The 12359-nt window shown below is 34.7% G+C and overlaps 1 protein-coding gene across 2 annotated transcripts in view; it reads right to left on the minus strand.

Annotated features, from left to right (window-relative positions):
- LOC135692727 (alpha-aminoadipic semialdehyde synthase, mitochondrial-like) overlaps positions 1-12359 on the minus strand; it is a 43700-nt gene that overhangs the window by 21648 nt on the left and 9693 nt on the right. For both annotated transcript variants that reach the window (XM_065211008.2, XM_089112054.1), the window contains exons 7-10: positions 12158-12285; positions 10043-10225; positions 8927-9012; positions 8058-8169 (exon numbers count right to left, since the gene is read on the minus strand). In XM_065211008.2, coding sequence (XP_065067080.2) covers positions 8058-8169; positions 8927-9012; positions 10043-10225; positions 12158-12285 — 509 coding nt within the window. The remainder of the gene's footprint in view (positions 1-8057; positions 8170-8926; positions 9013-10042; positions 10226-12157; positions 12286-12359) is intronic.

Below are 12359 nucleotides of genomic sequence, written 5' to 3' on the forward strand. Positions count from 1 at the left end.
TGAAATCAGTCAATCAGTAAGATGAAATCAGTCAATCAGTAAGATGAAATCAGTAAATCAGTCAGATGTAACCAGTTAATCAGTCAGATGAAATCAGTCAATCAGTCAGATGAAATCAGTCAATCAGTAAGATGAAATCAGTAAATCAGTCAGATGAAATCAGTAAATCAGTCAGATGTAACCAGTTAATCAGTCAGATGAAATCAGTCAATCAGTCAGATGAAATCAGTCAATCAGTAAGATGAAATCAGTAAATCAGTCAGATGAAATCAGCCAATCAATCAGATGAAATCAGTCAATCAGTCAGATGAAATCAGTCAATCAGTAAAATGAAATCAGTCAATCAGTAAGATGAAATCAGTCAATCAGTAAGATGAAATCAGTAAATCAGTCAGATGTAACCAGTTAATCAGTCAGATGAAATCAGTCAATCAGTCAGATGAAATCAGTCAATCAGTAAGATGAAATCAGTCAATCAGTAAGATGAAATCAGCCAATCAATCAGATGAAATCAGTCAATCAGTAAGATGAAATCAGCCAATCAATCAGATGAAATCAGTCAACCAGTCAGATGAAATCAGTAAATCAGTCAGATGTAACCAGTTAATCAGTCAGATGAAATCAGTCAATCAGTCAGATGAAATCAGTCAATCAGTAAGATGAAATCAGTAAATCAGTCAGATGAAATCAGCCAATCAATCAGATGAAATCAGTCAATCAGTCAGATGAAATCAGTAAATCAGTAAGATGAAATCAGTCAATCAGTAAGATGAAATCAGTCAATCAGTAAGATGAAATCAGTCAATCAGTAAGATGAAATCAGTCAATCAGTAAGATGAAATCAGTCAATCAGTAAGATGAAATCAGTAAATCAGTCAGATGTTACCAGTTAATCAGTCAGATGAAATCAGTCAATCAGTCAATCAGTCAGATGAAATCAGTCAATCAGTAAGATGAAATCAGTCAATCAGTAAGATGAAATCAGCCAATCAATCAGATGAAATCAGTCAATCAGTAAGATGAAATCAGTCAATCAGTAAGATGAAATCAGTCAATCAGTAAGATGAAATCAGTCAATCAGTAAGATGAAATCAGTAAATCAGTCAGATGTAACCAGTCAATCAGTCAGATGAAATCAGTCAATCAGTCAGATGAAATCAGTCAATCAGTAAGATGAAATCAGTAAATCAGTCAGATGAAATCAGTAAATCAGTCAGATGAAATCAGCCAATCAATCAGATGAAATCAGTCAATCAGTCAGATGAAATCAGTCAATCAGTAAGATGAAATCAGTCAATCAGTCAGATGAAATCAGTCAATCAGTCAGATGAAATCAGTCAATCAGTAAGATGAAATCAGTAAATCAGTCAGATGAAATCAGTAAATCAGTCAGATGAAATCAGCCAATCAATCAGATAAAATCAGTCAATCAGTAAGATGAAATCAGTAAATCAGTCAGATGTAACCAGTCAATCAGTCAGATGAAATCAGTAAATCAGTAAGATGAAATCAGTCAATCAGTAAGATGAAATCAGTCAATCAGTAAGATGAAATCAGTCAATCAGTAAGATGAAATCAGTCAATCAGTAAGATGAAATCAGTCAATCAGTAAGATGAAATCAGTAAATCAGTCAGATGTAACCAGTCAATCAGTAAGATGAAATCAGTCAATCAGTAAGATGAAATCAGTCAATCAGTAAGATGAAATCAGTAAATCAGTCAGATGTAACCAGTTAATCAGTAAGATGAAATCAGTCAATCAGTAAGATGAAATCAGTCAATCAGTAAGATGAAATCAGTCAATCAGTAAGATGAAATCAGTCAATCAGTAAGATGAAATCAGTAAATCAGTCAGATGTAACCAGTCAATCAGTCAGATGAAATCAGTCAATCAGTCAGATGAAATCAGTCAATCAGTAAGATGAAATCAGTAAATCAGTCAGATGAAATCAGTAAATCAGTCAGATGAAATCTGCCAATCAATCAGATGAAATCAGTCAATCAGTCAGATGAAATCAGTCAATCAGTAAGATGAAATCAGTCAATCAGTCAGATGAAATCAGTCAATCAGTCAGATGAAATCAGTCAATCAGTAAGATGAAATCAGTAAATCAGTCAGATGAAATCAGTAAATCAGTCAGATGAAATCAGCCAATCAATCAGATAAAATCAGTCAATCAGTAAGATGAAATCAGTAAATCAGTCAGATGTAACCAGTCAATCAGTCAGATGAAATCAGTCAATCAGTCAGATGAAATCAGTCAATCAGTAAGATGAAATCAGTCAATCAGTCAGATGAAATCAGTCAATCAGTCAGATGAAATCAGTCAATCAGTAAGATGAAATCAGTAAATCAGTCAGATGAAATCAGTAAATCAGTCAGATGAAATCAGCCAATCAATCAGATAAAATCAGTCAATCAGTAAGATGAAATCAGTAAATCAGTCAGATGTAACCAGTCAATCAGTCAGATGAAATCAGTCAATCAGTCAGATGAAATCAGTCAATCAGTAAGATGAAATCAGTAAATCAGGCAGATGAAATCAGTAAATCAGTCAGATGAAATCAGCCAATCAATCAGATAAAATCAGTCAATCAGTAAGATGAAATCAGTAAATCAGTCAGATGTAAGCAGTCAATCAGTCAGATGAAATCAGTCAATCAGTCAGATGAAATCAGTCAATCAGTAAGATGAAATCAGTAAATCAGTCAGATGAAATCAGTAAATCAGTCAGATGAAATCAGCCAATCAATCAGATGAAATCAGTCAATCAGTAAGATGAAATCAGTCAATCAGTAAGATGAAATCAGTAAATCAGTCAGATGTAACCAGTTAATCAGTCAGATGAAATCAGTCAATCAGTCAGATGAAATCAGTCAATCAGTAAGATGAAATCAGTCAATCAGTAAGATGAAATCAGTAAATCAGTCAGATGTAACCAGTTAATCAGTCAGATGAAATCAGTCAATCAGTAAGATGAAATCAGTCAATCAGTAAGATGAAATCAGTAAATCAGTCAGATGAAATCAGTAAATCAGTCAGATGTAACCAGTCAATCAGTCAGATGAAATAAGTCAATCAGTCAGATGAAATCAGTCAATCAGTAAGATGAAATCAGTAAATCAGTCAGATGAAATCAGCCAATCAATCAGATGAAATCAGTCAATCAGTCAGATGAAATCAGTCAATCAGTAAAATGAAATCAGTCAATCAGTAAGATGAAATCAGTCAATCAGTAAGATGAAATCAGTATATCAGTCAGATGTAACCAGTTAATCAGTCAGATGAAATCAGTCAATCAGTCAGATGAAATCAGTCAATCAGTAAGATGAAATCAGTCAATCAGTAAGATGAAATCAGCCAATCAATCAGATGAAATCAGTCAATCAGTAAGATGAAATCAGCCAATCAATCAGATGAAATCAGTCAATCAGTCAGATGAAATCAGTAAATCAGTCAGATGTAACCAGTTAATCAGTCAGATGAAATCAGTCAATCAGTCAGATGAAATCAGTCAATCAGTAAGATGAAATCAGTAAATCAGTCAGATGAAATCAGCCAATCAATCAGATGAAATCAGTCAATCAGTCAGATGAAATCAGTAAATCAGTAAGATGAAATCAGTCAATCAGTAAGATGAAATCAGTCAATCAGTAAGATGAAATCAGTCAATCAGTAAGATGAAATCAGTCAATCAGTAAGATGAAATCAGTCAATCAGTAAGATGAAATCAGTAAATCAGTCAGATGTTACCAGTTAATCAGTCAGATGAAATCAGTCAATCAGTCAATCAGTCAGATGAAATCAGTCAATCAGTAAGATGAAATCAGTCAATCAGTAAGATGAAATCAGCCAATCAATCAGATGAAATCAGTCAATCAGTAAGATGAAATCAGTCAATCAGTAAGATGAAATCAGTCAATCAGTAAGATGAAATCAGTCAATCAGTAAGATGAAATCAGTAAATCAGTCAGATGTAACCAGTCAATCAGTCAGATGAAATCAGTCAATCAGTCAGATGAAATCAGTCAATCAGTAAGATGAAATCAGTAAATCAGTCAGATGAAATCTGTAAATCAGTCAGATGAAATCAGCCAATCAATCAGATGAAATCAGTCAATCAGTCAGATGAAATCAGTCAATCAGTAAGATGAAATCAGTCAATCAGTCAGATGAAATCAGTCAATCAGTCAGATGAAATCAGTCAATCAGTAAGATGAAATCAGTAAATCAGTCAGATGAAATCAGTAAATCAGTCAGATGTAACCAGTCAATCAGTCAGATGAAATCAGTCAATCAGTCAGATGAAATCAGTCAATCAGTAAGATGAAATCAGTAAATCAGTCAGATGAAATCAGTAAATCAGTCAGATGAAATCAGCCAATCAATCAGATAAAATCAGTCAATCAGTAAGATGAAATCAGTAAATCAGTCAGATGTAACCAGTCAATCAGTCAGATGAAATCAGTCAATCAGTCAGATGAAATCAGTCAATCAGTAAGATGAAATCAGTAAATCAGTCAGATGAAATCAGTAAATCAGTCAGATGAAATCAGCCAATCAATCAGATGAAATCAGTCAATCAGTAAGATGAAATCAGTCAATCAGTAAGATGAAATCAGTAAATCAGTCAGATGTAACCAGTTAATCAGTCAGATGAAATCAGTCAATCAGTCAGATGAAATCAGTCAATCAGTAAGATGAAATCAGTAAATCAGTAAGATGAAATCAGTAAATCAGTAAGATGAAATCAGCCAATCAATCAGATGAAATCATTCAATCAGTAAGATGAAATCAGTCAATCAGTAAGATGAAATCAGTAAATCAGTAAGATGAAATCAGTAAATCAGTCAGATGAAATCAGTCAATCAGTAAGATGAAATCAGTCAATCAGTAAGATGAAATCAGTCAATCAGTAAGATGAAATCAGTCAATCAGTAAGATGAAATCAGTAAATCAGTCAGATGTAACCAGTCAATCAGTCAGATGAAATCAGTCAATCAGTCAGATGAAATCAGTCAATCAGTAAGATGAAATCAGTAAATCAGTCAGATGAAATCAGTAAATCAGTCAGATGAAATCAGCCAATCAATCAGATGAAATCAGTCAATCAGTCAGATGAAATCAGTTAATCAGTAAGATGAAATCAGTCAATCAGTAAGATGAAATCAGTCAATCAGTAAGATGAAATCAGTAAATCAGTCAGATGTAACCAGTTAATCAGTCAGATGAAATCAGTCAATCAGTCAGATGAAATCAGTAAATCAGTAAGATGAAATCAGTAAATCAGTCAGATGTAACCAGTTAATCAGTCAGATGAAATCAGTCAATCAGTCAGATGAAATCAGTCAATCAGTAAGATGAAATCAGTCAATCAGTAAGATGAAATCAGCCAATCAATCAGATGAAATCAGTCAATCAGTCAGATGAAATCAGTCAATCAGTAAGATGAAATCAGTCAATCAGTAAGATGAAATCAGTCAATCAGTAAGATGAAATCAGTCAATCAGTAAGATGGAATCAGTCAATCAGTAAGATGAAATCAGTCAATCAGTAAGATGAAATCAGCCAATCAATCAGATGAAATCAGTCAATCAGTAAGAAGAAATCAGTCAATCAGTCAGATGAAATCAGTAAATCAGTCAGATGTAACCAGTTAATCAGTCAGATGAAATCAGCCAATCAATCAGATGAAATCAGTCAATCAGTAAGATGAAATCAGTAAATCAGTCAGATGTAACCAGTTAATCAGTCAGATGAAATCAGTCAATCAGTCAGATGAAATCAGTCAATCAGTAAGATGAAATCAGTCAATCAGTAAGATGAAATCAGCCAATCAATCAGATGAAATCAGTCAATCGGTCAGATGAAATCAGTAAATCAGTCAGATGTAACCAGTTAATCAGTCAGATGAAATCAGTCAATCAGTCAGATGAAATCAGTCAATCAGTAAGATGAAATCAGTAAATCAGTCAGATGAAATCAGCCAATCAATCAGATGAAATCAGTCAATCAGTCAGATGAAATCAGTCAATCAGTAAGATGAAATCAGTCAATCAATCAGATGAAATCAGTCAATCAGTAAGATGAAATCAGTCAATCAGTCAGATGAAATCAGTCAATCAGTCAGATGAAATCAGTCAATCAGTAAGATGAAATCAGTCAATCAGTAAGATGAAATCAGTCAATCAGTAAGATGAAATCAGCCAATCAATCAGATGAAATCAGTCAATCAGTAAGATGAAATCAGTCAATCAGTAAGATGAAATCAGTCAATCAGTAAGATGAAATCAGTAAATCAGTCAGATGTAACCAGTCAATCAGTCAGATGAAATCAGTCAATCAGTCAGATGAAATCAGTCAATCAGTAAGATGAAATCAGTAAATCAGTCAGATGAAATCAGTAAATCAGTCAGATGAAATCAGCCAATCAATCAGATGAAATCAGTCAATCAGTCAGATGAAATCAGTTAATCAGTAAGATGAAATCAGTCAATCAGTAAGATGAAATCAGTCAATCAGTAAGATGAAATCAGTAAATCAGTCAGATGTAACCAGTTAATCAGTCAGATGAAATCAGTCAATCAGTCAGATGAAATCAGTAAATCAGTAAGATGAAATCAGTAAATCAGTCAGATGTAACCAGTTAATCAGTCAGATGAAATCAGTCAATCAGTCAGATGAAATCAGTCAATCAGTAAGATGAAATCAGTCAATCAGTAAGATGAAATCAGCCAATCAATCAGATGAAATCAGTCAATCAGTCAGATGAAATCAGTCAATCAGTAAGATGAAATCAGTCAATCAGTAAGATGAAATCAGTCAATCAGTAAGATGAAATCAGTCAATCAGTAAGATGGAATCAGTCAATCAGTAAGATGAAATCAGTCAATCAGTAAGATGAAATCAGCCAATCAATCAGATGAAATCAGTCAATCAGTAAGAAGAAATCAGTCAATCAGTCAGATGAAATCAGTAAATCAGTCAGATGTAACCAGTTAATCAGTCAGATGAAATCAGCCAATCAATCAGATGAAATCAGTCAATCAGTAAGATGAAATCAGTAAATCAGTCAGATGTAACCAGTTAATCAGTCAGATGAAATCAGTCAATCAGTCAGATGAAATCAGTCAATCAGTAAGATGAAATCAGTCAATCAGTAAGATGAAATCAGCCAATCAATCAGATGAAATCAGTCAATCGGTCAGATGAAATCAGTAAATCAGTCAGATGTAACCAGTTAATCAGTCAGATGAAATCAGTCAATCAGTCAGATGAAATCAGTCAATCAGTAAGATGAAATCAGTAAATCAGTCAGATGAAATCAGCCAATCAATCAGATGAAATCAGTCAATCAGTCAGATGAAATCAGTCAATCAGTAAGATGAAATCAGTCAATCAATCAGATGAAATCAGTCAATCAGTAAGATGAAATCAGTCAATCAGTCAGATGAAATCAGTCAATCAGTCAGATGAAATCAGTCAATCAGTAAGATGAAATCAGTCAATCAGTAAGATGAAATCAGTCAATCAGTAAGATGAAATCAGCCAATCAATCAGATGAAATCAGTCAATCAGTAAGATGAAATCAGTCAATCAGTAAGATGAAATCAGTCAATCAGTAAGATGAAATCAGTCAATCAGTAAGATGAAATCAGTCAATCAGTAAGATGAAATCAGCCAATCAATCAGATGAAATCAGTCAATCAGTAAGATGAAATCAGTCAATCAGTCAGATGAAATCAGCCAATCAATCAGATGAAATCAGTCAATCAGTAAGATGAAATCAGTCAATCAGTAAGATGAAATCAGTCAATCAGTAAGATGAAATCAGCCAATCAATCAGATGACATCAGTCAATCAGTAAGATGAAATCAGTCAATCAGTAAGATGAAATCAGTCAATCAGTAAGATGAAATCAGTCAATCAGTAAGATGAAATCAGTCAATCAGTAAGATGAAATCAGTCAATCAGTAAGATGAAATCAGTCAATCAGTAAGATGAAATCAGTCAATCAGTCAGATGAAATCAGTCAATCACTCAGTAAAATAAATACCATTTCTGCGATCCATGGAAGAAGAAGTCGACCGAAATAATCAGTTGCTTCCCGTGGTAACTGCGCAGGGAGGTTTTCAATGGAGCAAATAAGAACGCCATCGCCAGCCGTTCTATAAAAAAACAAAAAAACACATATGGGTTTAAGAGTAAAGAAAAAGGTGTGGTCGCATGGGGGAAAACTGTGACAAATTACAAGCGTTCCAACGTTCCTAGCCGTGTATTAGTTTCAGTGCTTTTTGTGGATAAATGGAAAACCCAGAGTCCAGCCTCATATTTAATGGGTTCTGAAAAGGCTTGGTCAAAAAAATTGGGAACTCAACTAGTCTTGACTCCGTCCCCTTGCAACGTTATAGGTAGTTTTTGAAAAAGATGAAAAGTTACATGTATATGTTAACTAATAAATCATATATAAATCATAAGAGGTAATGCCTGAATTTTAAAGTGCAAAGCAGTTTTGCAAACACATTCATCAGGTTTATGAATTTTATTTGATTTTTTATATTTTTCGTCTGACTGTACTTTGAAAACCAAAAGGCAATACGATTTCTTCAACCACCTCCAGTTTCCAAATTTTTGGTCACCTTCCTCAATTTCCATTTATTTCAACAACCTTCCTCCGGCCAATGGCCGTGAGGCCGTGATGTTTCTCCGACTCTGGGAAACCTTTCTAGAATCTGGTAGGACTGTCTAATGGCAAAAAAGAGTATTGGACTTCAAGGAGAAGAGAAATATAACGAAACATAACATTTTGATACAAAAATATTCAATACCTACTTAGAATCTTCGTATTTCGTATTATTTTCACTATCAAAAAATCAAAAATCAAAAAGAAAAAGATATAATCGAATTAACAAAGAGAGGCATTACCCTAATTGTTTTGTTCCCTTTTTAATATCGTGCAGAGCAAAGGGGCACTCGATTGTGGTGTTTTCTTTCATGAATTCTATTGAGCCCTGAAGGTAGAATAACAAAAATCTAGATACGCAGCATAAAAAAGAAAAAGAAATTTGGTTTATAATCCAATATTCATTAAAGAGAATTTTAGGACTAAATTTGAGAACCAACTAACAGAAAGGAGGTAATTTCCCCAAACATCACCTGCAAAAATTACTTGGGACACCAAGCAACTGGCGTTGTTTTTTTTTTAATTCAATAATTCTTTTCTCATATACTGCTACTTTCACCCACCCGCTTTCCCAGAACAATGCTTATAGTTAAGCCAAAAACCATACGCGAAAAAAACCTGCTTCGTAATTTCCTACGCGGCTTTATAGAAAACCAGCATTATTCCCAGGGGGAGAGGGGAATATTTGAATTCACCCTTTCAAACCAACTTCAGTGTTCTAGCACTTTTGGTAGTGAATGTAGATATGTTAAGAACAATGTTTTGATAATTCCTAGTTTGCTTTATGAGCTAAAGCTGGCAAAACAAGAAAAAAAAAACGGGGGGATGACGGGTGTGGTCATAGTATAGCGAAAAGTTAACAACTAATTTTAACAGCTGCAGTTTATTTTGATATAAAGCCTCTTTTTATGTCATATGCCAAAAGATGAAACTAAATCCAATTTTTTAAAACAATTCTACTAAAAATCTTCAAACGTGAGCTAGCAATGCAAACGTAAGCCTTTTTTCTAGCAGCCAGCCGCAGAATTGTTTTTTTTTCTCTGCCAGACATAATCATTATTTCCCAAGATGATTTATTTTAGGGGGTGGGGGCACAGCCTCACACACCCCTGTGTTTATGATCCTGTTGTTGACAATCTATCTTTTATATTGCTTAGAGTTCCTCGTTTCAGAAACCCATACTCTTATGATTAATTATATAACAATTTCCTATACCTCGTACTGAGCATAAAACTCAAGAGTTTAAGTCATTTGAAATTAAAAAATCTTGAGAACATCTTTACTATAATTTTTCAAAATAAGATAAAAATAAAACGGTGCATAAACTTCAAAAATCAAATCCTGTACAAGATACTTACCCCTAGATCATTAGAAATGTCACATATGGCTAACAGTGTGTGTGGCAAATCAGGACACCCATAATTTTTGTCATGTTCTGTTTTTGGCTCTAACAGCGTAAGAGCATCCTCGTACGTGAGAAGACGGGGGTTCTTCGATGCCCAGTAGACACCGTTGATGATCACATTGGCGTAAGGCGCAATCTAGAAATTAATTGAATTGAACGTTGAAAAAGAAACATTACTGAGTTGAATTGATTTCTGAACATGACAACTTTATGCACTAATAATACCTCATTGATCTAGAATCTCGCTAGTAGTTAAGTGTTCCTCACATTCCTAGATGTGACAGTCTTCTATCTGGAAATTCCTCTAGATGTGACAATATAATCCAAAATGGTAACATTTTCTTGCAACAATACTTACCAATTAAAATGCTGATTAATATATAATAAAAGGCTCGTCTTCAAGGAAACATTGCAATGCATTGTTTCAAGGGCTACTACCATTAGCCCTATTACTACTTTTTCATATCTGCTATAAGAATATTATCAATTGGCAATTTTATAAAATGTCATGAGCTTCAAGCAGTCAAGAAGGCAAAGAACCCGTAGTAATTTAATGACATCAAAAACGTATCTCATGAAAACACGTATGTTACTTATGGAATGGAATCAAATTTTACGTCACAGAGACAAGGACTCTGACAGAGACAGGGATATTGACATTCGTTGACATTTCCCTAACATGAGCATATCTTTTATGAACTTTAAAAAAAATTTCAAACAATCTTTATTAGGTTTTTGGGAAAAAGAGAACATTGTTTAAAGAATGTTTTTATCTTTTTCCATCGCACTCTTTTCTTGGCGTTTTTATTTGGCAAACTTGTCATTTTTCATTTTTCATTTTTCATTTCGTATTAAACGCCGTCCTCTTATAAACGCCTCCTTCTATTAAACGCCTCATCTAAAAAGTTTGATTTTGTATGCATTTGTGGCTTACAATATTTTGTAATAATCTCCTTCTTTCAAGAAGCGTCTAGGTCATCACGTGACTAATTATTTCCGTAAACAGTAAATACGCTTGAAGGGGCGTGGGCAACCAGTAGCCTTTGCGGGCGTAAGCTGGGAAGGCGGCCATTTCCGTGGTCCGTGAAAATGGTGGAAAGCCGTTAGCACAAGCTGCGCGCAAAATAAAACCAAATGAAGCGCTACATTGATACCAGAAATTTCCCATCGAATTCTCCTCGCCATTTTTGTCTTGCATAGAAGAACACAGTTAGAAAAACAAAACAAATGCGAGCGCGCAAAGGCTGCTGGTTGCACAGGCCCCTTTAAGGTCTCACTGTCGTTATAAATTGCCCGATAACCTCGTTTTGATTATGTGTTGCAAGAAACCTTCCTGGGCGGTCACACACTAGAAGCACTTTTCTGTTTGATACCAATTACTGACAGCGTAAAGAAACCCATTTAAGAAGAAAAATAACAATTTTGATAGAAAGGAAACTGTTTGCGTAGCCTGGAACATGCCTGAACACATTGCAACTGACTGATTTGACCTATTAAACACAAGCAAGCCCGAACGAATGTTTAGGCCCAACAAGTATGTCATAAAACTTACCTGACAGAATCAGACACAGCTTTCCTACTGGTGTTGTGAATAACATTAACATATTCTATGCCTTGTATTCTGTCAGTCTCTGGCATTCCTTCGACAGACCTGCTTTCGACATTCGCTTTATCTTCGGGCTGGCTACCATAATCATTGGCTTGTTGGATATCTTCGTCAGAAATGTCTTCGAAAATATCAAGCAAACGTTGTAAAAATTCTCCATTTCTGGCTTGATGGCATCGCGCTTGACAATTGAAATATTGCTCTTTCGTTTCTTTTGAACAAGCAACGTAAGCCTTGCCGAATACGACTCTTCCTTTTTAGGCCGACCAGCCATTACAGTAGAATCGAACTGTTCAGAGATCAGAGAACACCGCGCAATTCGAAAACCGCGCTCCTGCGTTTGATTTGTCAAGTGAATTATTGGCAGCCAAAAATTCAGGCTTTATATAACGACAGGTAGACTTTAACGTAAAAAGGAGATCTCTACTAATACAACGGTCATATGATCTGCCAAAATCTCACCTCTTCAGCAAATACAGATCGATAGCGTTCGGGGTGTGCTTCAAATTCACTGGCTTGAAAAGATCCTCCAAGCTTAGGGACCAGGTAGTCTTGTCGACTCACTTTTGTATATACCAAAGTGCGATGATCTGAAATTAAAACAGTCATCGATTAGGCGTCTTACATCAAAATTTGTTCCTGTTTTCTGATATTTAGTGTTTTA

Source organism: Rhopilema esculentum, chromosome 3 (genome assembly GCF_057945365.1).
Source record: "Rhopilema esculentum isolate cy_ngs chromosome 3, ASM5794536v1, whole genome shotgun sequence".
Lineage (NCBI taxonomy): Eukaryota > Metazoa > Cnidaria > Scyphozoa > Rhizostomeae > Rhizostomatidae > Rhopilema > Rhopilema esculentum.